Below are 26400 nucleotides of genomic sequence, written 5' to 3'. Positions count from 1 at the left end.
CCTGACCGATATCAGGGCCCCATCACACTGGCACTGCCCAGACCCTGTATAGGGTTGCCAGGTGTCCGGTTTTTGATTGGAAGACCCGGTCGAGAAGAGACCCTGGCGGGGCCGTTAAAAGTCCGGTCAGTGGCGGAGCGGGGCTAAGGCAGGTTTCTTGCCTGTCCTGGGACCGCGCTGCGTCCGGGGAGCAGCCAGGAGCTCCAGCTCCTAGGCGGGGGGGGCGGGGGCTCCGTGCACTGCCCCTGTCCCAAGCACCGGCTCCGCACTCCCATTGGCATGGAACCATGGCCAATGGGAGCTAGGGGGGCGGTGCCTGCGGGCGAGAGCAGCGTGCGGAGCCCCTAGGAGTCACTGCCCGCTGCTGGCTGCTCCCAGGGGGCAGCTCGGTGCCAGGACAGGCAGGGAATCTGCCTTAGCCCCGCTGCGCCGCTGACCAGGAGCCCAACCCCGAGCCCCAACCCCCTGGCCCAGCCCTGAGCCCCCCCCAACCCGAAGCCCCTTCCTGCACCCCAAACCCCTCATCTCCGGCCCCACCCCAGAGCCTGCACCCCCAGCCAGAGCCCTCACTCCCCCCCGCACCCCAACGCCCTGCCCCAGCTCAGTGACAGTGAGTGAGGGTGTGGGAGAGCGAGCCACCGAGGGAGGGGGAATGTAATGAGCGGGGGGCAGGGCCTCGGGAAGGGGCGGGGCCTCAGGAAGGGGCGGGGCGAGTGTGTTCAGTTTTGTGTGATTAGAAAGTTGGCCACCCTAACCCCCCAGACCAAGATTGGAGTCCTGGCGTGCCGGGTGCTGCCCATACCCCCTCCCCCAACCGAGATTGGGGCCCCTGTCGTGCCAGGTGCTGCCCATACCCCCCTGACCAAGATTGGGGCCCCCGGCATGCCAGGCACTGCCCAGACCCCAGCTGAGATCAGACCCCCCCTTGTGTGACTCTATTGATCCATCCCCACGCAAGCTCTCTGGGCGCTGATCTGTGCCAGCTGGCACCACCCGCCCTCTGTCCCCGGGGGAAGGGCCTCATCATGGGTGCGGCGAGGCGTGGGGTGGCGTGGAAGTGCCTGAGGGCCCTGCATTCCCCGCCTGCTCAACTCACGCTTGGCCTCCATCCCAAGCCAACCGGTAAATAAACACAGGTCACCCAGCCGGCTCCCTGCGAGGGAGAACTCACAGCGGCACCATCGAGACGGGCTTCCCAGACGATCCGCCCCTCGGAGCCAGAAGCCCCCTCCATGCCTGGGGACAGCCCGGCCCCCAGCCCATCCCTGATGGCCATCTACAAAGTTCAGGTGTCCACCGGCCAGGACTCACTGGCTGGCACTTTTGACACCATCTCCATCACCCTGGTGGGCAGCCACGGGGAAAGCCCCAAGCACGTGCTGGACCGATGTGGGTTTGACTTTCAGCCGGGATCAGTGAGTATTTTAGGGGGTTCCTTGTGTGTGTGTGTGTGTGGGGGGGGATCCCATCAGAACTGGCTCCATTCAGGAAGAGAGGAGCAATGGTTTGGGGGCTGGGCCGGGGCTCAGGACCCCTGGATTCTATTCGTGGCTCTGCCCCAGGGGCCAGCGCTCGTGCCTCAGTTTCCCCATGGGTACAATGGGGGAGAATAACCCCGCCTTTGGGTTTAGGCAGCGCTCGAGTCCTCAAATGCGACGTGCTGGATCTCCTGTCTCCGTCTGACACTGGGCCAGACCAAGATGACTCGCTCACATGCAGCAAAAGAGGATGGGGGTGGGAGGGGCAGCGGCCCTGGCCACAGGGGAGGCAGAGCTGGGGTACCCTCATGCCAGCTCGATGGGGGGGAGCCCCTGATGGAATCCCGGTGCTGTGGGCTGGCTGGGGAGCCCCAACCCTTCCCTGGACCCCTGCCCCGCAGTGGGGAGGGTGGGGGCTGCAGTCTGGATGCTGGGGATTTCCACGGGGCTGCCAGCTCCCCCTGTGGTCTTTGGGCTCCACCCTCACCTGGCACTGGGGGCCTAGGCTCAGAACAGTCTCTCTTTGTAGGTCTGGGCAGCGCCTGGCACAATTATTTACACCAGCTGAGGATCTGGTCAATAAACTCTGCAAATGATTGTGTCACTTGGATGAAATGGCAATGGGGGATGGGATTACAGTTCAGCAGGTCAAAGAGCTGGTCTCAATGGGGCCAGATCCCCAGCTGGTGTCTATGGGCATCTCTCCATTGGAGTCAATGGGCCCAGATCCCCAACTGGGTTAAATGGGGCTGAGGATCTGGCCCCGTTGATTGCAATGGAGACACTCCCATTGACACCAGCCGGGGATCCAGCAATGGCAAAGGAGCTGGACCCGCCGCTCTGCCTGTGCAACGCTCTCCATCCCAAGTGGCCGGGAACGCAGGCTCCGTGCTCGGAGCTCAAACCCTCCCCCCCCGTGCTCTGTCTCCCCCAGGTGCGGGAGTACAAGGTGCCCAGTGAGCGAGCCCTGGGGCCGATCGTGCTGATCCGACTCCACAAGGAGCCCTATTCCTTCTTCCCCGAGAACATGTGGTACTGCAACACGGTGCGGGTGACGTCCCCCGAGGGGGACACCTACCACTTCCCCTGCTACCGCTGGATTCAGGGCTACCGCACTGTGGAGCTGGCGGAAAGCACAGGTATGACCCACTGTGGGTGCGCCCGGACTCCTGGGTTCTCTTCTGCCCCTCGTGCATCTCGGTGACTCCTGGATCTCTACCAGGCCCTGGTGCGAGCTGTCCCTGCCAGGAGAAGCCCACTGCCCAGTATATCTGAGGCCTGGTGTACACCCAAGTCACGTGGGTGATTTTCAATCCAGTTTAGCTATGTCGGTGCATCTTTGTGTGTGGACACACTTCAACCGGCGTCACCTTGCCTTAGACAGGTTCAGCCCACGGGGGTCAATTTACAGCTGGCTGAAGCTTGGCATGAGAGGGGTCAGCGACCAAGCAGAGATAATTTCTTTGTTTTGATGAACGGTGGGGAGGGAGGAAAGGTACCATAGCGATTAGCTAGATTGCTAGATGGGTGTGGGGTGGGAGATGGATGGATAGACAGATATATAGATGGGTGTGTATGGGGAAAGAACATAAGAACGGCCATATGGGTCAGACCAAAGGTCCATCTAGCCCAATGTCCTGTCTTCCGACAGTGGCCAATGCCAGGTGCCCCAGAGGGAATGAACAGAACAGGGAATCATCAAGTGATCCATCCCTTAGATAGATAGATAGTTTGATTTAGTTGGGTATTGGTCCTGCTTTGAACAGGGGGTTGGACTAGATCAATGGTTCCCAAACTTTAACAACCTGTGAACCCCTTTCAATAAAATCTTAAGTCTCGCGAACCCCCTCCTAGAAATGAATATTTCCAGGGATTTTCTCCTTTACCTGAGTATAAATTATAAAAGCAGTGATCTTGGAAATATAAAATTTGTTTTTATGACATGCTTATTACACACTATTTATTAATTATTATCATTACAGTATTTTTATTACATTATGAAAATGGCAACACTCTTCCAAGATCTCACTTTCGTAGCTTGTATCACTTTGAATAAGCGTGTTATAAGAGAAGGCTCCTATGTTTCATCAGGGAGTATCAGATGTGAAACAGCGTGAAAGTATTTAAGAAGCCAACTCAAAGAGTTCCTCTTACACAAGCATTCAGGTCTTGAGCAGTCTAGGCAAACAGCACATGTTAAAACAAAGCTTAAGCTTGTTCTTCATCATAATTTTAAAAACAAGACTAGCTGCCTATTTAATTTTAAAAACCGCAAAAAATATCCACCTCCCTTTCCATTTTTATAGGAGTCTTGAAGTTTAAATCTCCTCAGTGTGATAGACATGCTTGCTTTGATCTGCTTAGCTCTTGAATGTTCAGGGGCTCTGGGATGTTGGCCCCGTGCTGCCCAGGGTCCCTAGGGACAGCTCTGTCCGCCATTAGGGAATTCTTTCCCGAGAACCCCCTGTAACATTTCGTGAACCCCCAGGGATTCAGGAACCCCAGTTTGGAAACCACTGGACTAGATGACCTCCTGAGGTCCCTTCCAACCCTGATATTCTATGATTCGATAGATAGATAGATAGATAGATAGATAGATAGAGGGGGTGGATGGGGATAGATAGATAGATAGATAGATAGATAGATAGATGGGGTGGATGGGGATAGATAGATAGATAGATAGATAGATAGAGGGGGTGGATGGGGATAGATAGATAGATAGATAGATAGATAGATAGAGGGGGTGGATGGGGATAGATAGATAGATAGATAGATAGATAGATAGATGGGGTGGATGGGGATAGATAGATAGATACACCTCTACCCCAATATAACGTGACCTGATATAACACGATTTCGGATATAATGCGGTAAAGCAGTGCTCCGTGGGGGCGGGGATGCGTGCTCCAGCGGATCAAAGCAAATTCGATATAATGCGATTTCACCTATAACATGGTAAGATTTTTTGGCTCCAGAGGACAGCGTTATGTCGGAGTAGAGGTGTAGATAGATAGATAGATAGATAGATAGATAGATAGATAGATAGATAGAGGGGGTGGATGGGGATAGATAGATAGATAGATAGATAGATAGATAGATAGAGGGGGTGGATGGGGATAGATAGATAGATAGATAGATAGATAGATGGGGTGGATGGGGTGGATGGGGAGAGAGAGAAGGCGGGTGTATGGGGATAGAGAGAGAGAGAGAAGGCGGGTGTATGGGGAGAGAGAGAGAGAAGGCGGGTGTATGGGGAGAGAGAGAGAGAGAGAGAAGGCGGGTGTATGGGGATAGAGAGAGAGAGAGAAGGCGGGTGTATGGGGAGAGAGAGAGAGAGAGAGAGAAGGCGGGTGTATGGGGAGAGAGAGAGAGAGAGAGAGAGAGAGAAGGCGGGTGTATGAGGTTAGACAGGTAGCTAGAAGACTGGCACCAAGGAGCCCTGCAGGCTTAGAGGGGTCTGGGACACATCTCTCACTCCAGGGTGTGGTCAGATTTCAGTCTCTCTCTTCTCTCTCCAGCCCAAACCCCTTGTGACAACTCCCACTACCTGCTCCAGAAGCACCGTCGTGAGGAGCTGGTGCTGCAACAGGAAAGATATAGGTGAGTTGAGGGGGGCATTTTGGAGTAATGGGTTCAGGCTCCCTGCAAACTTAGGCAGTGTCGCCGTGTCGGTTACAGCTGGGTCATGTTTTAAAGCCTTTCTGGGCATCCCCAAGAGCTAGAAACTAATGAACCTTTTTTTAGAAAACCCTCAGGCTGAGCTTCTGTTGCAATCGAATAAATCCAGGTGGCGGGACGGGTATGAGGCATGAGCCAGTAGGGCCGAGGGCTTACCCCACCCCTGCCTGCTCCTGGAGCCAATGGAGCGCTCAGTCCCTGCCGTCTTAGTTAAGGCCCAGGTGTGGTGCGGCCTAGTGGATAAAGCCCTGGAGTGGGGAGCCAGGATATCTGGGTTCTGCCACGGCTTGCTTCCCCTGTTCTGTGCCTCAGTTTCCCCACCTATACAATGGGGATAACGACGGCCTACTCTTTGCTAATGCGCTTTGAGATCGGCTGACGACCGGAGCCGGAAAGGCTTGTTATTAACCGCCCTCTTCCCCGGGACAGGTGGAAGGAGTACAGCCCTGGCGCCCCCTGGTGTGCCGACATTGACAGTGCCATGACTGCTGAGGTCAACCTCCAGTATTCGTACCCCAAGGCCTCTGCTTTCTTCGGGCGTGGCTCAGCGGCGTAAGTGGCGGGGCTGAAAATCCACTTCCCAGAGTGGTCGCCCAGCTTCCCGGAGGGATTGAGGTGCCTAAATCCCATTGGAATAAAGGGGAGTTAGGCGCCTATATCTCCTTCAGGAGCTGACCTTTTGTGTCTGTCGTTAGGAGTTCCAGTAATTATTTCATTAGCCGTAACTCTGCCCCACCCTCCAACCTGACTCTCTCTCTCTCTGTCTCCCCATCCACCCCCCCGCCCCATCCACCCCATCCACCCCATCTATCTATCTATCTATCTATCTATCTATCTATCTATCTATGTAGGTTCTGCAGGGATCAGTTGCACTCAGCATTGTCCTCAGAGATCGGAGTAGTCAATATAAAATTGCTGCTGCTCCGAGGGAGGTTGAGGCAGGGACTGGCGGGGCAGTAAGCAGCGCCGGAGAAAGGACAGCCCTACAGCGCCGGCTGGATCCCGGCCGGCTGGGCCCATGCCGACAAAATGCCTTTTAATGTCTCGGGGCAGGGGAGGCGGGGCAGCCCTGAAGAAGGGGGGCCGGTGCCCCGGAAAGTCGAGAACTAGAGGTCACCCAACGGGAGGTCCCGGCGGTGCTGGGGCTAAGGGATGTGGAACCGGGGAGGGATTTGCGCCATCTGTGGCATTGGCGATTGGGTACTGGCCCCCACATCCAGTGCTGGGGACCAGGTTGGCAAAAGGGCTGGACCCAGAGCTAGAGAGACAGATAAGTGGGGTGTGTGGGGCTGGAGAGACACGGGGTGTGTATGGGGAGAGACATAGGGTGTGACGGAGGCACAGACAAACAGAGGGGCACAGGAGGAGATGGATAGATAGAGGGGTGTGTATGGGGCCAGACAGAGAGATGTGTATGGGACCGACAGACAGAGGGGCAGGTATGGGGAGAGACAGACAGAGGGTATACATGAGGTCAGACACAGAGAGTGGGGTTTATGGGGACAGACAAAGGGGTCACATAGGGCCAGACAGATAGGTGTTTATGGATGGACAGAGGGTGTACATGGGAAGAGGCAGGCAGAGGGGTGTGAGGGGGGTGGACAGACAGAGGGTGTGTATGGGGTCAGGGGTGTGAAGGGAGACAGACATAGGGTGTGTATGGGGGCAGGCAGAGGGTGTGAATGTGGGCATAGAGGTGTGAAGGGGAGACAGACAGAGGGGTATGTATGGGGTCAGGGGTGTGAAGGGAGACAGACATAGGGTGTGTATGGGGGCAGGCAGAGGGTGTGAATGTGGGCATAGGGGTGTGAAGGGGAGACAGACAGAGGGGTATGTATGGGGTCAGAGGGGTGTGAAGGGGTGGAGAAACAGAGGGTGTGTATGGGGTCAGAGGGGTGTGGAGGGGGGACAGACAGAGGGTGTGTGTTGCATTAGAGGGGTGTGAAAGGGGAACAGAGAGGGTGTGTATTGGGTCAGAGGGGTGTGAAGGAGACAGACAGAGGATGTGTATGGGGTCAGAGGGGTGTGAGGGAGAAAGACAGAGGGTGTGTATGGAGTTAAAGGGGTGTGAAGAGGAGACAGACAGAGGATGTGTATGGGGTCAGAGGGGTGTGAAGGGGACAGACAGAGGGTGTGTATTGGGTCGGGGTGTAAAGAGGGAACAGACAGAGGATGTGAATGGAGTCAGAGGGGTGTGAGGCAGAAAGACAGAGGGTGTGCATGGAGTTAAAGGGGTGTGAAGAGGGGTCACAGACAGAGGATGTGAGTGGGGTCAGAGGGGTTTGAATGGGGGACAGACAGATGGGCGTGTATGGGTCTGAGGGGTGTGAGGGGGTGGACAGATAGATTGTGTGTATGGGGTCAAAGAAGTGTGAAGAAGGTGAACAGACAGAGGGTGCGTATGAGGTCAGAGAGGTGTGAAGGGGGACAGACAGAGGTTGTGTATGGGTCAAAGGGGTGTGAAGGGGCTGGACAGACAGAGGGTGTGTATGGGGTCAGATGAGTGTAAGGGAGAAAGACAGAGGGTGTGTATGGGGTCAGAGGGATGTGACGGGGACAGACAGAGGGGTGTGTATGGGGTCAGAGGGATGTGGAGGAGGGACAGACAGATGGTGTGTATTGCGTTAGATGGGTGTGAAAGGGGGACAGAGAGAGGGTGTGTATTGGCTCAGAGGGGTGTGAGGGAGACAGACAGAGAGTGTATATTGGGTCAGTGGGGTATGATGAGGACAGACAGAGGGTGTGTTTGGGGTCAGAGGGGTGTGAAAAGGGAACAGACAGAGGATGTGAGTGGGGTCAGAGGGGTGTGAAGGGGGGACCGATGGAGGGGTGTCTATGGGGTCAGAGGGGTGTTGGGGGACAGACAGATGGGTGTGTATGGGTGTGAGGGGGCACAGACTGAAGGATGTCTATGGGGTCAGAGGGGTGTGAGGGGCACAGGCAGAGGGTGTGTATGGGGATGGATAGAGACAGGGGTGTGAAGGGGGACAGACGGGTGCATATGGATCGAGGCAGAGGGCGCACACAGTGTGAGGGTCCCAGTCTCTGAGCCTGGCTACCTGTCCCCGCAGGCTGCTGGAGTGCAAGATTAAGGGGTTCCTGGACCGGCCATACTCCTGGGAGAAGTTAGCTGACATCCCCAAGGTTTTCTGGTTCTACCGCAACCCGGTCTCAGGTCCGTGCTGCCCCATGCACTGTGGGGAGGAGCAGGGGGCCAACGCCAGCACAGGGCTACCCCCTGGCTCCGGGACCCCCTTTGCCTTCCCTGCATTGCCTGTGGGTGCTGAGCCCACACACGGCCCCCCCAGGTCAACTAGTCCTGCCACCCTCAGCCCCCCACCAGGCCTCCCCTCAGGACTCCCAGTCCCCTGCTCTAACCATTAGACCCCACTCCGCTCCATGAGCTGGGGAGAGAACCTAGGAGTCCTGGCTCCCAGCCCCCCCTGCTCTAACCACTAGCCCCCATTTCTCTCCCAGAACTGGAGATACAGCCCAGGAGTCCTGGCTCCTAGCTGCACCCCCTGCTCTAACCACAAGGAGCAGGAGTCCTGGTTACCCTGCTCTAACCACGAGACCCCACTCCCCCCCTAGATGCAGGGAAATCATAGAATCATAGAATATCCGGGTTGGAAGAGACCTCAGGAGGTAATTAGTCCAACCCCCTGCTCAAAGCAGGACCAACCGCAACTAAATCATCCCAGCCAGGGCTTTGTCTAAGGATGGAGATTCCACCACCTCCCTAGGGAATCCATTCCAGTGCTTCACCACCCTCCTAGTGAAATAGTGTTTCCTAGTATCAGAGGGGTAGCCGTGTTAGTCTGAATCTGTAAAAAGCAACAGAGGGTCCTGTGGCACCTTTGAGACTAACAGAAGTACTGGGAGCATAAGCTTTCGTGGGTAAGAACCTCACTTCTTCAGATGCAAGTGTTTCCTAATATCCCACCTAGACCTCCCCCACTGCAACTTGAGACCATTGCTCCTTGTTCTGTCATCTGCCACCACTGAGAACAGTCTAGATCCATCCTCTTTGGAACCTCCTTCAGGTAGTTGAAAGCAGCTATCAAATCCCCCCTCATTCTTCTCTTCTGCAGACTAAATAATCCCAGTTCCCTCAGCCTCTCCTCATAAGTCATGTGCTCCAGCCCCCTAATCATTTTTGTTGCCCTCCGCTGGACTCTCTCCAATTTTTCCACAACTTTCTTGTAGTGGGGCGGGAGGGCCCAAAACTGGACACAGTACTCCAGATGAGGCCTCACCAATGTCGAATAGAGGAGAATGATCACGTCCCTCGATCTGCTGGCAATGCCCCTACTTATACAGTCTAAAATGCCGTTAGCCTTCTTGGCAACAAGGGCACACTGTCAACTCATATCCAGCTTCTCGTCCACTGTAACCCCTAGGTCCTTTTCTGCAGAACTGCTGCCTAGCCATCCGGTCCCTCGTCTGTAGCAGTGCATGGGATTCTTCCGTCCTAAGTGCAGGACTCTGCACTTGTCCTTGTTGAACCTCATCAGATTTCTTTTGGCCCAATCCTCTAATTTGTCTAGGTCCCTCTGTATCCTATCCCTACCCTCCAGTGTATCTACCACTCCTCCCAGTTTAGTGTCATCTGCAAACTTGCTGAGGGTGCAGTCCACGCCATCCTCCAGATCATTAAAGAAGATATTGAACAAAACCGGCCCCAGGACTGACCCTTGCGGCACTTCGCTTGAAAACTGGCTGCCAACTAGACATGGAGCCGTTGATCACTACTCGTTGAGCCCGACGATCTAGCCAGCTTTCTATCCACCTTACGGTCCATTCATCCAGCCCATACTTCTTTAACTTGCCGGCAAGAATACTGTGGGAGACCGTATCATAAAGCTTTGCTAAAGTCAAGGAATAACACGTCCACTGCTTTCCCCTCATCCACAGATCCCATCATAGAAGGCAGTTAGGTTAGTCAGGCATGACTTGCCCTTGGTGAATCCATGCTGACTGTTCCTGATCACTTTCTTCTCCTCTAAGCCTGGCTCCCAGTCCCTTACTCTAACCACCAGCCCCCACTCCCCTCCCAGACCTGGGGAGAGAACCCAGGAGTCTTGGCTTGCAGCCCCGCTCCCCTGCTCTAACCATCAGACCCCACTCCTCTCCCCAGGCAATGGGGTTTTATTTAAAGGGCCGGTGTGTGTATCCCCAGAGTATGTCTTTGAGCACTGGCAAGAAGATGCTTTCTTCGGGTACCAGTATCTGAATGGGTTCAACCCTGTTCTGATCCAGAAATGCACGGCGCTCCCGGAGAATTTCCCGGTGACACAGGAGATGGTGGCCGGCTTCCTGGGGGAATCCACCAGCCTCCAGGAGGAGCTACAGGTAACACCCTGTCTCCCCAAAATAATCAGGGCCTGGCTGATTCCCAGCCGTGCTGAGTCCATGCTGCCCTCCTTCTCCGTGAACTCCTGCTGGTGGGAGCACAGTGCTCTGTTCCCAAACTAAACTGTTTGTAGCATAGCTGGGTCTGGGTAAACAGCCGCCCCGCCCCAGAGGTGGCTGCATCTCAGCGCCGGGTGAGGGGTCCCTCAGTAATCAGCCGCCCCACCCCAGAGGTGGCTGCATCTCAGCCCCGGGTGAAGGGTCCCTGTATAACCAGCTACTCCACCCGGAGGTGGCTGCATTTTAACACTGGGTAAGTGATCCCTGCGCAGTGCTATGTGTGTTGCTTGCTGGGACACTGCTGAAGGAAGCTCGCAGCCCTGGGAGCGGGGCACTGACCCTCCTCTGCTCTGCATGACAGAGAGGGAGCATCTATATCGCAGATTACAAGCTCCTGGAAGACATTCCCACCACTAAAGTGAACGGGCACCAGCAGTACATCGCCGCGCCCCTGTGCCTGCTGCACCAGAAACCCAGCGGGGAGGTCGTCCCCTTGGCCATCCAGGTGAGAGGTTTCTCTGCTCACCGGTGCCCAAGCGGGGGGTTATCAGAGCCCCTCCTGAGCCACCTGGGCCCCCCTGCTGCTAGGGAGCAACTCGGCTCCACCATTGCTAAAGGCACAATTATTATTGTGGGCAGGGCCCGAGTGTGCCAGTGGACCCGCTGCTCTGATCCAGCGGGGATACAGGGGTGAATGGGTCCATTGGGGGATATGGGGCTGGATGGGCCCATTGCTCCCATCCAGGGGGGATACCAGGCTGGATGGGCCCATTGCTCATCCAGGGGGGATAGGGGCTGGATGGGCCCATTTCTCCGATTCAGGGGGGATAGGGGCTGGATGGGCCCATTGCGCCCATCCAGGGGGGATAGGGGCTGGATGGGCCCATTTCTCCGATTCAGGGGGGATAGGGGCTGGATGGGCCCATTGCGCCCATCCAGGGGGGATAGGGGCTGGATGGGCCCATTGCTCCCATCCAGGGTGGATAGGGGCTGGATGGGCCCATTGCTCCAATCCAGGGGGGATAGGGGCTGGATGGGCCCATTGCTCCCATCCAGGGGGGATAGGGGCTGGATGGGCCCATTGCACCCATCCAGGGGGGATAGGGGCTGGATGGGCCCATTTCTCCGATTCAGGGGGGATAGGGGCTGGATGGGCCCATTGCACCCATCCAGGGGGGATAGGGGCTGGATGGGCCCATTGCTCCCATCCAGGGGGGATACCAGGCTGGATGGGCCCATTGCTCTGATCTGGGGTCAGGGGGATACTGGGCTGGATGGGCCCATTGCTGTCACCTGGAGGGCGGGGGGCAGAGAAACTGGGCTGGATGGGCCCATTGCTCTTGCCTGGGACCGGGGGGGGGGGGGGGGATACTGGGCTGGATGGGCCCATTTCTCTGATCCAGGGGGGATAGGGGCTGGATGGGCTCATTTCTCTGATCCAGGGGGGATAGGGGCTGGATGGGCCCACTGCGCCTGTCCAGGGGGGATAGGAGCTGGATGGGCCCATTGCTCCGATCCAGGGGGGATACCAGGCTGGATTGGCCCATTGCACAGTTGTGGGGGGGGAATACCAGGCTGGATGGGCCCATTTCTCTGATCCAGGGGGGATAGGGGCTGAATGGGCCCATTTCTCTGATCCAGGCGGGATAGGGGCTGGATGGGCCCACTGTGCCTGTCCAGGGGGGATAGGGGCTGGATGGGCCCATTGCTCCGATCCAGGGGGGATACCAGGCTGGATTGGCCCATTGCTCTGACCCAGGGGGGATACCAGACCCATTGCTCTGACCCAGCTCCCCCACAGCTCAGCCAGCACCCAGGTCCTGAGAGCCCCATCTTCCTGCCCAGTGATTCCGAGTGGCTCTGGACTCTGGCCAAGACCTGGGTGCGCAACTCCGAGTTCCACCTGCACGAGGTCACCTCCCACCTGCTCCGCGCCCACCTGCTGGCCGAGGTCTTTGCCGTGGCCACCCAGCGCCAGCTGCCCATGTGCCACCCCCTGTACAAGGTGAGGGGGGCGGAGCTGCTGTGAGTGGGCGGGGCCACCGGTGGGCGGGGCCCCACTCTGCTTGGTGCGTCAGCCAATGGGACAGCGACGGGCATCCAGTGTCCACACCTGGCACCTTATGCACAGAGAAAACAGATGGCATCAAGGGGTGGGGCGAGTCCCATTCCTGGCTACCCACTTCTGCAGGTGGGGGGACATATTAAGGGAGTTGACCAAGGGCACCCAGTTCTTGCTGTGCCCTGTGTGTGTGCACACTTTGCCCAGTAGGACTTGTGGCACCTTAGAGACTAACAAATTTATTAGAGCATAAGCTTTCGTGGACTACAGCCCACTTCTTCGGATGCATATAGAATGGAACATATATTGAGGAGATATATATACACACATACAGAGAGCATAAACAGGTGGGAGTTGTCTTACCACCTCTGAGAGGCCAATTAATTAAGAGAAAAAAAACTTTTGAAGTGATAATCAAGCTAGCCCAGTACAGACAGTTAGATAACAAGTGTGAGAATACTTACAAGGGGAGATAGATTCAATGTCTGTAATGGCTCAACCATTCCCAGTCCTTATTCAAACCGGAGTTGATTGTATCTAGTTTGCATATCAATTCTAGCTCAGCAGTTTCTCGTTGGAGTCTGTTTTTGAAGTTTTTCAAAAACCAGTGGGAGAACACTTTAACCTGTCTGGTCATTCAGTGACAGACCTGCGGGTGGCTATATTACAACAGAAAAACTTCAAAAACAGACTCCAAGGAGAAACTGCTGAGCTAGAATTGATATGCAAACTAGACACAATCAACTCCGGTTTGAATAAGGACTGGGAATGGTTGAGCCATTACAGACATTGAATCTATCTCCCCTTGTAAGTATTCTCACACTTGTTATCTAACTGTCTGTACTGGGCTAGCTTGATTATCACTTCAAAAGTTTTTTTTCTCTTAATTAATTGGCCTCTCAGAGGTGGTAAGACAACTCCCACCTGTTTATGCTCTCTGTATGTGTGTATATATATCTCCTCAATATATGTTCCATTCTATATGCATCCGAAGAAGTGGGCTGTAGTCCACGAAAGCTTATGCTCTAATAAATTTGTTAGTCTCTAAGGTGCCACAAGTCCTCCTGTTCTTCTTTTTGCGGATACAGACTAACACGGCTGCTACTCTAAAACTTTGCCCAGTGTATGCCCCAGATGTGCCCGCCTGGTCACATTCCCCCCAGAGGTGCCCAGTGTGTGCCTTTGTGATGCTCAGACAGGCCCAATGGGATGTTTGTCCCTGGACATGCGAGTTTGAGAGGGGCCCAGCCTGGCGTGTATCCCCGGAGGTGTACAAGGGAGTCACCCGTATCACCGTATGTGTGTTCTAGAAGTGCCCCGCTGTGTGTGTTTGTGTGTTGCAGATATGTCTGGCCGTGTACGTGTGTGTGTGGTGAAGACATGTCTGGCCATGTACATGTGTGTATGATGGAGACATGCCCAGCCATGTACGGGTGTGTGCTGCAGACATGTCCGGCTGTGTACGTGTGTATGTGGTGCAGACATATCTGGCCGTGTACATGTGTGTGTAGTGCAGACTTGTCTGGCCATGTACTTGTGTTTGTGGTGCAGACATGCCCGGCCGTGTACGTGTATGTGTGTTGCAGACATGTCCTGCTGTGTACCCGTGTGTGTTGCAGACATGTGCGGCTGTGTGCGTGTGTGTGTTGCAGACATGCTCGGTTGTCTATGTGTGTGTATGTTGCAGACATGCCCAGCAGTGTATGAATGTTTGTGTTGGAGGTGTGTCCAGCTGCGTACCTGTATGTGCTCCAGAGGTGGCCAGCTGGGGCATGTGTTCCTGAGATGCCCGGCTGTGCACTGTGTGGGTGCAAATTCCAGAGGTGCCCAGCTGTTTGTGTGCTGACCCCAGCTCTTTGCTCAGTTCTCTGCTGCCTCCTGCACCAAACACTCCGCCCTAGTGCTCTGCAATCAGGGTGGATCAGAGAGAACAAAGCCATTTGCCTCTGCAACGTCTCTTCTCCACTCAGGAGGGACCGTGGCGGTGGGGGGCTGGCACCTCCTCCCCAGCTGCTTCAGGCCCTGTGCCTCTTCTCTTCCAGCTCCTGATCCCTCACATCCGGTTCTCCATCCACATTGATGTCCTGGCCCGGACCTTTCTCATCAGCCCCGGGGGCGTATTCGATCGGGTAAAGAGGGGATTGTCTCTTAATAACAATATAATCCCTTCCTTGAAGCTGGTGCTTTTCACCCCTAGATCTCAAAGCACTTTACAAAGGACATCAGGAGCATTAGCCTCATTTTACAGATGGGGAAACTGAGGCAGGGACTCATTTGCCTATGGTCACTCACCAAGCCTTTGGTAGAACCCGGGAGAGCTGGGTTCGAGCCCCGGGTGCTAGCCCCTAGGCCACACTGCCTCCCATAGCCTCCTCCGGTGTGTTCAAAAAAGAGGGAGAATGAGCAAACTGCCCATCAAATCAACTACAGCAGCAAACTGCTGACGGCCTGCTGTGACTGCCCCTCCCAAACTCCACCCACCCAGCTCTGCCTCCAGCCTGCTCAACCAATCAAGCGCAAGGCAGAAGCAGCTCCTCCTGGAGGTCGGTGCTCATTGGCCACCTCGCAACTGGGATCCAGTGAACATCTTTTTCCACACAAAGTCGGGCTCGTTGATAACTGAAATCAGATTTCAATCCGGTTTAGTGACAACCCTCCCATGTGGACGCTCTTAATTCACTTTCACTGAAAACACTTCAACGCGAGCCCAATTAGCCCTTTTGTGGGCGTGGTCCGCAACCCAATTTCCTGCCTTCTAATCAGGGTGAGGCAGGTCGAGGGAACATGTTTTTCACCGAAAAATGGCCAGTAGGTAAAAATAAAAGATTTGCACTTAAAATGGTCGGTTTTCCAAAAAAAAGTTCATGACATTTTTATGGCATTTTCCTTCATAATAGTCATTTTCTCTTCCTTGTTTCCTTTGGCTTGTTTTTCTCTCCTCTTTTCCCTTTTTTTTCTTATTTTTTCACTTCTTTTTCTTGTTTTTGTTTTTTTCTTGTTTTTCCCCATTATTCATCTTTCTTAGTTTTTCCGTGTTTCCTCCCGTTTTTCCTTCTTCTCTCCTTTTGTCCCCCGCTTCCCCATTTCCTTTTACTTTCATCAGTGAACATTTTTTTGGAGGGAAAATGAATTGAGTTGCCAAAGGATTTCGTAAGTTTGATTCCCAGCATTGTCCCAGACCTGGGGAATTAACGCAATTCCAGTGTCCTACCCTCTCCCCTGGCACCTGCAGCTCCGTGGCAGTAACCCCCAGTGGGCCCGGGCCGGGTCTATATTCCACAGGCCATAGCGACTGGGCGTCGAGGCCTCGCCGAGCTGCTCCGCAAGGCCCTGGAGAACCTAACCTACACCACGCTCTGCTTTCCCGATGACATCCAGGAACGCGGTGTTGCCTCGCTCCAGAACTACTACTACAGGGACGATGGGCTCAAGATCTGGGCAGCTATAGAGAGGTGAGGAGGGTGCTGGGCCAGGTGGGGTGTTGTGTAGGGAGGAGAGATGAAGGCAAGTGCAGCGGAAGGGGTTAGACCTAGTGAAATCACAGGGGGAAAAGCGGTGGGGCTCTGAGTGTGGAGGGGGTCAGGGCAGAGCCCCCTGGGAATCCAGGTCTTGTATGGGAGGGAGCCCTGCATACTGGGTTTGTTCTGCTGGGATCCAGCAAACATCCTTTCCCACACAAAGTTGGACCCCTTGATAACCGAAATCAGATTTCAATCCAGTTTAGTGACAACCCCTCTCCCATGTGGACGCTCTTAATTCATTTTCACGGAAACCACTTCGACGCAAGCCCAGTCGAAGAACAGTCAAAATGAGACCATCAGCCCCAGGATCTGCTGCCGGTTCATAGAATCATAGAAGATCAGGGTTGGAAGGGACCTCAGGAGGTATCTAGTCCAACCCCCTGCTCAAAACAGGACCCACCCCAACTAAATCATCCCAGCCAGGGCTTTGTCAAGCTGGGCCTTAAAAAACTGTACGTTCAATGAATTTTAAATTCACTTCTGTGCTTAACCTGAATCTCCATTTAGAGGGCAACGTTTTCCAAAGTGCCCACACGGTCAAAGGAGTAAGGGTTTTTTTGTTGGCTTGGCAATCTTGAAAAGTATAAATAAATAAATAAAATAAAATAAAACAGTTTTAGGTTGGCCCCAAAACTGTCAATTTTCAAAAATTTCAGCCCCTTGAGAAATCACACCCAAAAAATAAAATTCCTTTCAGGTGAAACGAAACATTTTGTTTTGTGTCAATTGACCTGGTTTGTTTCCATTTGGAGGATTTTGACACATTTTTGACTTTTTTTTAAAAATTCATTTTCAGGACTTTTTGAACAACAAAAAATGAAAATTTTCGGGGAGGTTTCCAATTTTTTGGATGGTTTGTTTTTCAGCACAAAATTTGGCAAAACCAAATTCATTTGTGAACTCGTTCAGGGTCACCGCGACTCCATTTTGTACCCCCCAAAAGTTTCAGCCCAAACCAGTAGTGCCGGAAACTCCCTAGAAGTAGGGGGGCCACCGGAGCTTGTGCCGTGGCCCCGCCCCCACTGAATCCCTTCCCCCCGAGGCTCCGCCCTCACTCCGCCTCTTCCCCGAGGCTCTGCTCCTGCTTGCTCCTCTCTGCCCCCTCCCCCCATCGCTTCCCCTTAAGGCCGGTAAAAAGCGATGGGGTTGTGGTCCCCTGGCTTCCCCTGTTCCGGTCACTACGTGCAAACATTTCATCCCGCTCGACTTAGGAACCTAAATGCTGACGTCAATGGGATTTAGGAACCGAACCCGCTCGGGCATTTTGTAAATTGCTCTGGGCACCCAGCTGCCATTGTAAATTTAACCCATAATGCACCTAAGTCCCTTTTGAGAATGGCAGGCAGGCTCCTAAACCACATAGGGGCTTGGAAACATTTGGCCCCAATCTCCTGCACTTAGGAAGGAAGAATCCCATGCACTGCTACAGACTAGGGAACGAATGGCTAACAGGGCTGGCTCCAGGCACCAGCCCAGCGAAGGACCAGCCGCTGAATTGCCGCCGAAGACTGAAGGGGCGGCGGTAGAGCTGCCGCAGAAATGCCGCAGATCATGATCGCGGCTTTTTTTTTGGTCTTTCTTCTTTTTGCTGCTTGGGGCAGCAAAAACCCTGGAACCGGCCCTGATGGCTAGGCAGCAGTTCTGCAGAAAAGGACCTAGGGGTCACAGTGGACGAGAAGCTGGATATGAGTCAACAATGTGCTCGTGTTGCCAAGAAGGTTAACGGCATTTGGGGCTGTATAAGTAGGGGCATTGCCAGCAGATCGAGGGACGTGATCATTCCCCTCTATTCGACATTGGTGAGGACTCATCTGGAGTACTATGTCCAGTTTTGAGCCCCACACTACAAGAAAGTTGTGGAAAAATTGGAGAGAGTCCAGCAGAGGGCAAAAAAAATGATTAGGGGGCTGGAGCACATGACTTATGAGGCGAGGCTGAGGGAACTGGGATTGTTTAGTCTGCAGAAGAGAAGAGTGAGGGGGGATTTGATAGCTGCTTTCAACTACCTGAAGGAGGTTCCAAAGAGGATGGATCTAGACTGTTCTCAGTGGTAGCAGATGACAGAACAAGGAGAAATGGTCTCAAGTTGCAGTGGGGGAGGTGTAGGTTGGATATTAGGAAACACTATTTCACTAGGAGGGTGGTGAAGCACTGGAATGGGTTCCCTAGGGAGGTGCTGGAAGCTCCATCCTTAGAGGTTTTTAAGGTCAGGCTTGACAGAGCCCTGGCTGGGATGATTTAGTTGTGGTTGGTCCTGCTTTGAGCAGGAAGTTGGGCTAGATACCTCCTGAGGTCACTTCCAACCCTGATATTCTATGATTCTAAAACCAAATCTCCTAGGTGGCTGGTGACCAGGCATGGGGGATGGAGGGGAATCTGGACCACCTAAGAAGTGATGCTGAAGGGTAGCAGGCCTAGCACTGTATAGACTGGAGGGAGGGGGCTCCCCTAGCTTGTCCTAGGGGGGAGAGCATATCACCATGGACCCCGGCGTCCGGGCTGACCCGATTCCCCTTTAACTCTCTCAGCTTTGTCTCCGGCATTGTGACGATCTACTACCAGACCAGCCTCTCGGTGCAGAGTGACCACGAGCTGCAGGCGTGGGTGGGCGAGATATTCGCCAAGGGATTCCTTGGCCGACAGGCATCGGGTGAGAACCCAGAGGTGGCTAGCCCGGGGTCACAGACATCGCTGAGGAGTCCTCCCTCCACCCCCCAAGAATCAGCCCCCATTAAGGTGTCTCCAAAACCCAAGGCACTCGTGAAAACGTCAGCCATGGCCACTGCGTGACGCCTGCCGTATGTCACCCAAATGCCTCCACGTGGCTTTTAGCTCATGCGGTAGAGACTCATGTGCTACGCTCTGGAGGCCCCCGGTTCGATCCCGCCCGCCCAGGACCAGGGTCTGTCGGTGTTACACATGCACAGAAATTAGTGATGCTGGTATTGCACTGACCCAGCATCACCGCTGGCAGGGGGAGGGGAGAGGGGACATTCCCAGCCAGGGACAGGGGAGAGGGGGCTCTGTCCCATGCTCACCAGTCCATCCCTCTCTGGCAGGCATCCCCTCGGCTCTGGGCACCATGGCCGAGCTGACCAAGTACCTGACCATGGTGATCTTCACCTGCTCTGCCTATCACGCTGCCGTCAACGCCGGGCAGGTGGGTGAGGGCCTCCCACCCTGTCCCCCTCTTGGACGGGTGTCTCTTTCCTTCCCCCCTTTCCTCTCCTTACACCAGTGTCTCCTCCCTTGGGCCCCAGCCTGTCCCCTCCTGCCCTTTGGGCCCCACTGGGTACGCCCCATACTCTGGGGTCTGAGCTGGATCCTGGACGTGGTGGCTCACGCCCAGGAGTTACTGTGGCTTAAAGTCCAGTCTAGCCCAGACAGAGTTGCTGGGAGTCAGGACTCCTGAGTTCTCTCCCCAGCTCTGGGAGGGGAGTGGTGTCTAGTGGTTAGAGCAGGGAGGGAGCCAGGACTCCTGGGTTCTTTTCCTGGCTTTATCAAGCATCTTCCATCAAGTTCCTTCCCTTTCCTCTGACAATTTTTTTTAGAACATTTCCTTTTTAATTTTTCCATTTTTCAACAAAATGAATCAAAATGAAAATCTGTGGCAGAGATTGGGGCCCAGTCCTGCCGGGCGCTGCATAGACCCCAGCTGAGATCAGGGTCCCCCTTTGTGCCAGGCACTGCCCAGACCCCCCTGACCGAGATCAGGTCCCCGCTTGTGCCGGGCACTTCCCAGTCACATAGTGAGAGATGGTCCCTGACCCAAAGAGCTCACCCTCTAAGTAGACAAAACCGACAACGGGAAGACTGATCACCTTCCTTGTACAGATGGGGAAATTGAGGCACGGAGTGATTTGGTGCCTTGCCCGGTGGCACAGAGGGAGATCATGGAGTCGCTAGGACTGGAACGCAGGTCAGAGTCCCAGCCACATATCCACACTGCCTCTGCGGCTGACTGAATGAGGCCTGGGTTGGGCTGGGTGATGGGCAGGGGCCGTGGACCCCTGGGGCAGCTGGTCCTGCGGCTCCTGCTCTGGACTCCTGGGTCCTCTCATGACCTTGCCAGCCAAGCTCCCGGGTGGGATCTAACCTCTGGCTTCCCTTTCCCGGCCCCAGTTCGAGCTGGCAGCCTTCATGCCCAATTACCCGTCGTCCATGCGGAAGCCACCGCCCCGGAACAAGGCCAAGGTGACCCTGAAGCAGTTCCTGGACACCATCCCCGAGATGAACACCACCAGCCTGATCCTCTCCGTCCTCTGGGTGCTGCGTAATGAGGATCGGGACATGGTGAGAGCAGGGCTGGTGGGACTGGTGGAGGAAGGACCCTGGATGGGGGGGGCGTGTCTTTTGGGAGAGGAGCCTGCACTCTGAATCCTTCAGTATTGGATTAGGGATGTGTGTCCTCCACTACCTGCGAAACACCTACAGAGGAGCCAGATCCCAGCCAGTGTCAAAGGGTGTCTCTCCATTGGAGTCAATGGGGCCAGATCCTCAGCTGGTGTCAATGAGCAGGAGGTCCATTGGAACTGCTGCTGATTTGAGGACATGGACCCAGACTTTTCAGCCCCTTTTCTGTTACCCTCTCGGCAGGCAGTGGGGCATGGTGGGTGTTGGCAGCCACTGTGCGGGCAGAGAGGAAATGTCCTCAAAATGACATGCATGTGATTATTGTTTAGAGGCCTGGTGCCTTTCAGAAGAGGTGGGGAGAGGTCTTTCCCTGCAGACACTGATTCGACCACTATTCAGGCATAAAGTACTCTCCAGTTCCCTCCATAGACCCAGATCACCCTGAGTATTTTTAACCATTTCTGACCCAAGCAGTTTAACCAAAATTTTGGACCCTGCAGTTAGAATCATAGAAGGGTAAGACTGGAAGGGACCTCGAGAGGTCACCTAGTCCAGTCCCCGGTACTCATGGCAGGGCTAATCCCTAGACCATCCCTGGCAGGTGTCTGATCAACCTGCTCTTAAAAATCTCCAGTGACAGAGATGGGTGAATCAGTGACTTTTTTGGTTTGTTAGAGAGACTAGGTGAGTGAAGGAATATTTCTTATTAGACCAACTTCTGTCGGTGACAGAGACAAACTTTCGAGCTCTTTCACCAAGGAAAGTTGGTCCAATAAAAGATATTACCTCCTCCACCTTGTCTCTCTAATATCCTGGGACCAACATGTCTACAACAACACTGCCTACAATTTTTGGTTTGTCAGTGATTTTGAAAAGTTGAAAATAAGTTGTTTAGGAGGTTAAACAAACCCTTTTGTTCAACATTTCCTCTCGATTCTGAGCAGTTTTCTTGGACATTTTGGAACATTCGACACAAAAAGTCATTTGGAAAGGAAAACTCGAAATGGGTTGAATTTTTTTTTTTTAGTTTTATTTTTAAATTAACTCTTTGGCAAAAGGGATAATTCAGAAAATATTTTGGTGTCACCAAATGTGCATTTTTTCTCAAAGAAAAGAGAAAAGTTGGGGTGGAAAATATTTACTCATCTGCTGGTGTGGATTGTTTCCATCAGGAGGAGAAATTGGTGATGGATCCAGGTGTTTCTTTGATGGAATTGTGTTTATTTGCAAAGTCTGGAGGACTCAAAGAACAGGAGGCGATTTCCTTGGTCACAGTTCCAAGCCTCCTTCCAACTAGCACTCAGCCCAAAAACTTTCTCTCTCTTTTGGCTTTGTCCAGGAGCCACACCCCCAAAGCTTCTTCTGGCTGTCTCCTTGGCTCTGTGCTGCTTCAGTGTCTGTTTCTCTTGCATGCAAAGCTCCACCAGTCAGTGCCCCAGTGCCTTTGCTATCTCAATCCCCAGGGAAAACCTCTCTTCTCTACTCCTGCCTTGGAGTAATAAGAATGCAGCCCTGGAGTTGATCCCAGGGGTTTCAGTGATTTTGATGCCTCCGTATTCACCACTCTCCCTATTCCCTTCCAGAGACCCCTGGGGACATACCCTGAGGAGCACTTTACCGAACACGGGCCAAAGCAGCTCATGGCTGCCTTCCAGGATCGCCTAGCAGAGATCTCCCGGGAAATCAAGGAGAGGAACCGGTCGCTGAGTCTGAGCTACAACTATATGTATCCTCCTAACATAGAGAACAGTACAGCAATATAACACCCAGAGGTGCCACCCCTCCAACTGCCCCACGATGAAGAACCCCTCACCCAGACACCCACCACTGAATACCCCTGCAGTAATCGGCAACAGCATCTCCACAGCACACTGCCAAATGCTTGCTGGCATCCTGAGAACATTCACCCAGCCTGATGGAGCAATGGTGAATCACACACACTGGGGATCTGGCCCCATTGACTCCAATGAAGAGATGCCCATTGACACCGGCTGGGGATCTGGCCCCATTAAGTCCAATGAAGAGACGCCCATTGACACCAGCTGGGATCTGCTCAGGGCCTCCATAAACCTCCAGTTCAGGGATTTCCCTACACCCCCCCTACACCCTCCTAAATTTCCCCAACACCCCCCCCCCCAGTTTTGTGAATTAAGTGCATGCAGTGTTGCCAATTTAGTGATTATTTGGGAATTTGAATTGAAATATTAATACACACTTTAAAAGCATATAAAGTGGATGATAAAATACGTGTATCTGAAAAAGTATCATAGATTTGTTAAGTATGAACATAGACTAGCTCCCTTCTACAGCTGTTGTTTTTATGACAATGTCAGTGCATTCATTCCGGTGATGTCGGCCAAATTACGATTTGTTAGCAAAGTCTAAATGAGCTCTCCCTGACAGCTAGTGATGAGCTGGGGCTGGGGGGAAAAGCTTCAGGACCAGATTGTGTTTACAGTCGCACCTAATCTCCCTAGGTATCCAGCAAACAGAGCTGTGTTGCCCAAGTGATAGATTTTGGCTGGGGTTGGGTTACAAATCACTTGAATGCGGGGGGTGGGGGGGATGAAATGTTGTTATTTTCATTGTATGAGTAAAGGGGAGTAGAACTGTACTTAGCCTGTGCCGATTGAGGGCATCAAGAGCTAGGGTGGGGACAGGTGTTTTGCTTGATGGTCTGCCTGAGTCACAAGTACTATTCGACCTGCCCCTCTCCACTGTTTAAAGACAGAGCTGATTAGGCTCCGTAGATAGTCTTTTGTTTTGTTAAGTGACCACTGCAGCTGAAATCACTGATAATTGGTCTAAGTGGAAGAGAGGGCCCAGTCTGCACTAGCAGCAAGGTTCCCCCACTGAGAGCTCCGCTGAAATCATTGTGAGCTGTGTGGAACCTCAAGAGACATGCGAACAAACATGGGTGTGTCATCATACTTTCTATTTAAGCAAAAGATACCACACACTACAAACTGGAGGCCAATGTTAAGTGCATTGTCACTTGTTCATCCTGAAGTTGAACACTGGTTCCGAACAAGACCAGCAAATGCTCACTATCTTTCTGCAAGAAACTCAACTGACTGGCTAGAAGCATGCGGTGCAACAGTGAAAGACTCAACAGTTGAAAAAGTGAAGACCTCTCTCATCACATTCAAAAAATTTGCATACATGGCCGATGAATGCACAGATGCAAACGGGCAAGTATTAAGTCATTGTGCACATTATCTTGATGTCAGTGGTAGGCCAGTAGATGCATTTCTAGATGTTCAAGTTATAGAAGACACATTGGCTGCATCTGTGACAACCCACATCTTAGAAGAGTCAAATGCTTGTCAATTAGACTGCAAACAGATGGTTGCTTGTGCATTTGATGGAGCTGCAAACTTCTCTGGAAGACATGGTGGAGTACAAGCTTTGCTCAGAGAGAAGTATAACCCTAATCTCTCCTATACACACTGCAGAGGCCATCTACTCCAACTAGCGTTAGTACAAGCTGCAGACTCTTCAAAAGACATTTAAAAAGCTATAAATTTAATGTCTTCATTATATTCTTTGTTCAGCAAGAGTGCAAAAAGACTGAATATCTTGGAAAATATAGAAAATACACTGGGACTGAAGTTCAAATTAGTCCAACCTGGGAAAACCCGCTGGCTTTCTCATGAGCGATCCTTGGCTGTTGTCTTAAAATTACTCCAGCAATTATTACTGACTTTGGAAAGTATCTACCAAGATGGGATGGATCTAAGTAGTGAGGCTGGTGGATTACTTTTGCTACTACATTCAGAGAAGATTATTGCCATTCTCTCTCTTGTAAGTCTACTGTTGAAACCACTTGGGTCATTAAACAATGCCATCCAGGCATCTGCTACAACAGTAGTAGATCTTTGTCCAGCAATAGAAGCTACATTTGGATCAGAGAGCTATCCATTGAAAAAGTACTGGAAGAAGCAAAGACTTCAGTCCAGAAATCGACTAATGAAGACATTTATATTGAATCCTTAAGTGAAGAAGACAAGAAGTGTTTGTTAAGAGAACTGAAAAAGTACAGACTTGATTCTTAAAAATCTACAACAGCAACTTCTAGATTCTACTCAACCTCTACATAGCTGTTACAGATCCCTGTCCTATAAAACACCGACAGTTGAGTGGAATGAGGCACTACCAGCAATGGGGCTGCCATGTGATCAGGACAGAATAGAAAATTTGAACACAGAGTGGAATATCATACGACGAATGAATGAAGATTTGACTTCAACTTCTTTTTTATCATCACTAGTGGCTCGACCCAATCTTTGTGCTCTGTTTCCTGGGATGAAAGAAGTAGGAATTCATCTCTTGCTACTTCCAGTCACAACAGCTACAGTTGAGCGTTCTTTTTCATCATTGAATAGAACTTTGTGTTCTGAAAGAAGTCGCCTTCTGCCTGATCATGTGAATGAACTAATGAGCATATCAATTGAAGGAATGGAAGTACCGGACACATGAGAAGCCACCAAAGATGAACGCATTGCATTCAAGAAGTTCATTAACAGAGTTGTGCAAAATTATAACAAGAAACCAAGAAGGATGTAGACATCGTGCTTCGTAGAAGGCTTGAGTAGCCAACTTTAATTTGTGTGATGATTTCAAAACATGAGTTTAAATCTAATAAAATGGTCATGAAACAGTTTTCGGTTTTTACTATGGTGCCATAAAGCCCACCTCAACTTGGGTATCCTGGTCTCAATTCTTTGCTCCTCGTTGAGCATGAGAATGTCTTGGGGACGAGTCTGTCTTGTTCGTCAGCTGTCTGAGCAGTGCCCCACGGTGGCTTGTTGTCTTGGTGGGCAACTTGAGGTGCTACCGGTGTACAATTCATGAGCAGAGCAGGTTGGTCTTGGTAGACACCGACTAAACATGAGACCCCATTGAGATGCTGTAGCTAAGAGCGTGAACGTGATGAATAAGCAGGGGAAACTAATAAACCAGAGAGGGCTTGTGTGATGGAGTGGGCATTTTCTGTGATATTTTGTCTGAATACCATCTGTGTGTCAGTTCCCCCTATGTGCTGCATAGTTAACTTGGTGGTGGGAAAAGGTTGTTGACTTTCTGCAGAGTAAACCCTGTAAGGTGTGATGGACACCTGCCTGCCTGGAGAGTCTGAGAAGACAATAGCCACTACAAATGCCTGGTACCTAGCAACTAACAACTACAGATGATCCACTGCTCCACAGGAAGCCATCCGGGTTTGCCGGAGAACAAGAACAAAGGGCTGAAAAGGGGCCAGGTGAGGAGTTGTTAAGTGTGGGTTGCTGGAATTTGGAGATTCTCCTGAACTGGGACAAAAAAAAGAGGGCTCTGGGCTGACCAAGATGGACCAGGCTGTAACTTGCTGCTGGCTTCTCACTACCGAAGTGAGCTGGGTTCCAGACATCTAATAAACCCGACCGCTTTCACAACGCTGCCTGAGAGTTGCTTCACATGCTGGAGGTGGCAGGGTCCAGTGCTCCCTTTGGGGGTAGATGTCTCTCTCAGGTCTCCAGCTCAGGTGGATTCGCTGAAGGAAGCTTGTAACACCCCCGGATTTGACATTCCTGCGGGTAACCCCAGAACTTGGCAGGACTGCAGTCAGCCATCTTGTGTGTCCAGCCACTATTGGCTGAAAACCAAATGCCACATACATAGGAATAATCTTAGGCCCCGAGAGGCAAGGCCATACAACTGCATGTTTGCACTTTTTCTAATCGGACTGGGAGGCTGGGCAGGGTGTTAATGAATCATGAGAATAGAAGTAATGTTTGGACAGCCGACTTAAGTTTAAGTGCCTCTGAAATATTGCTATGACTAAAAATGCTTTGGTGATAAGAGACAACGAGTCATTTGCTGAAATTAGAATTGGTGACCCACCAGGTTTACTATGGCA

At 52.6% G+C, this 26400-nt stretch overlaps 1 protein-coding gene across 1 annotated transcript; it reads left to right on the top strand.

Moving 5' to 3' along the window:
- Positions 1-1094: 1094 nt before the first annotated feature.
- Positions 1095-25164, top strand: LOC101943453 (hydroperoxide isomerase ALOXE3-like). Its single transcript, XM_065570192.1, has 14 exons — positions 1095-1415; positions 2413-2617; positions 4997-5078; positions 5586-5708; positions 8228-8331; positions 10336-10508; positions 10930-11073; positions 12370-12573; positions 14673-14759; positions 15913-16082; positions 18680-18801; positions 19211-19311; positions 20274-20444; positions 22088-25164. Exons 1-14 carry the CDS (start codon positions 1233-1235, stop codon positions 22265-22267), a joined length of 2049 nt encoding a protein of 682 aa, XP_065426264.1. The 5' UTR covers positions 1095-1232; the 3' UTR covers positions 22268-25164.
- The last annotated feature ends 1236 nt before the right edge of the window (positions 25165-26400 follow it).

Source organism: Chrysemys picta, chromosome 16, assembly GCF_011386835.1.
Source record: "Chrysemys picta bellii isolate R12L10 chromosome 16, ASM1138683v2, whole genome shotgun sequence".
NCBI classification, from domain to species: Eukaryota; Metazoa; Chordata; order Testudines; family Emydidae; genus Chrysemys; species Chrysemys picta.
Note: the sequence above shows the minus strand (reverse complement) of the source record. Positions and strands in the feature narration are given on the sequence as shown.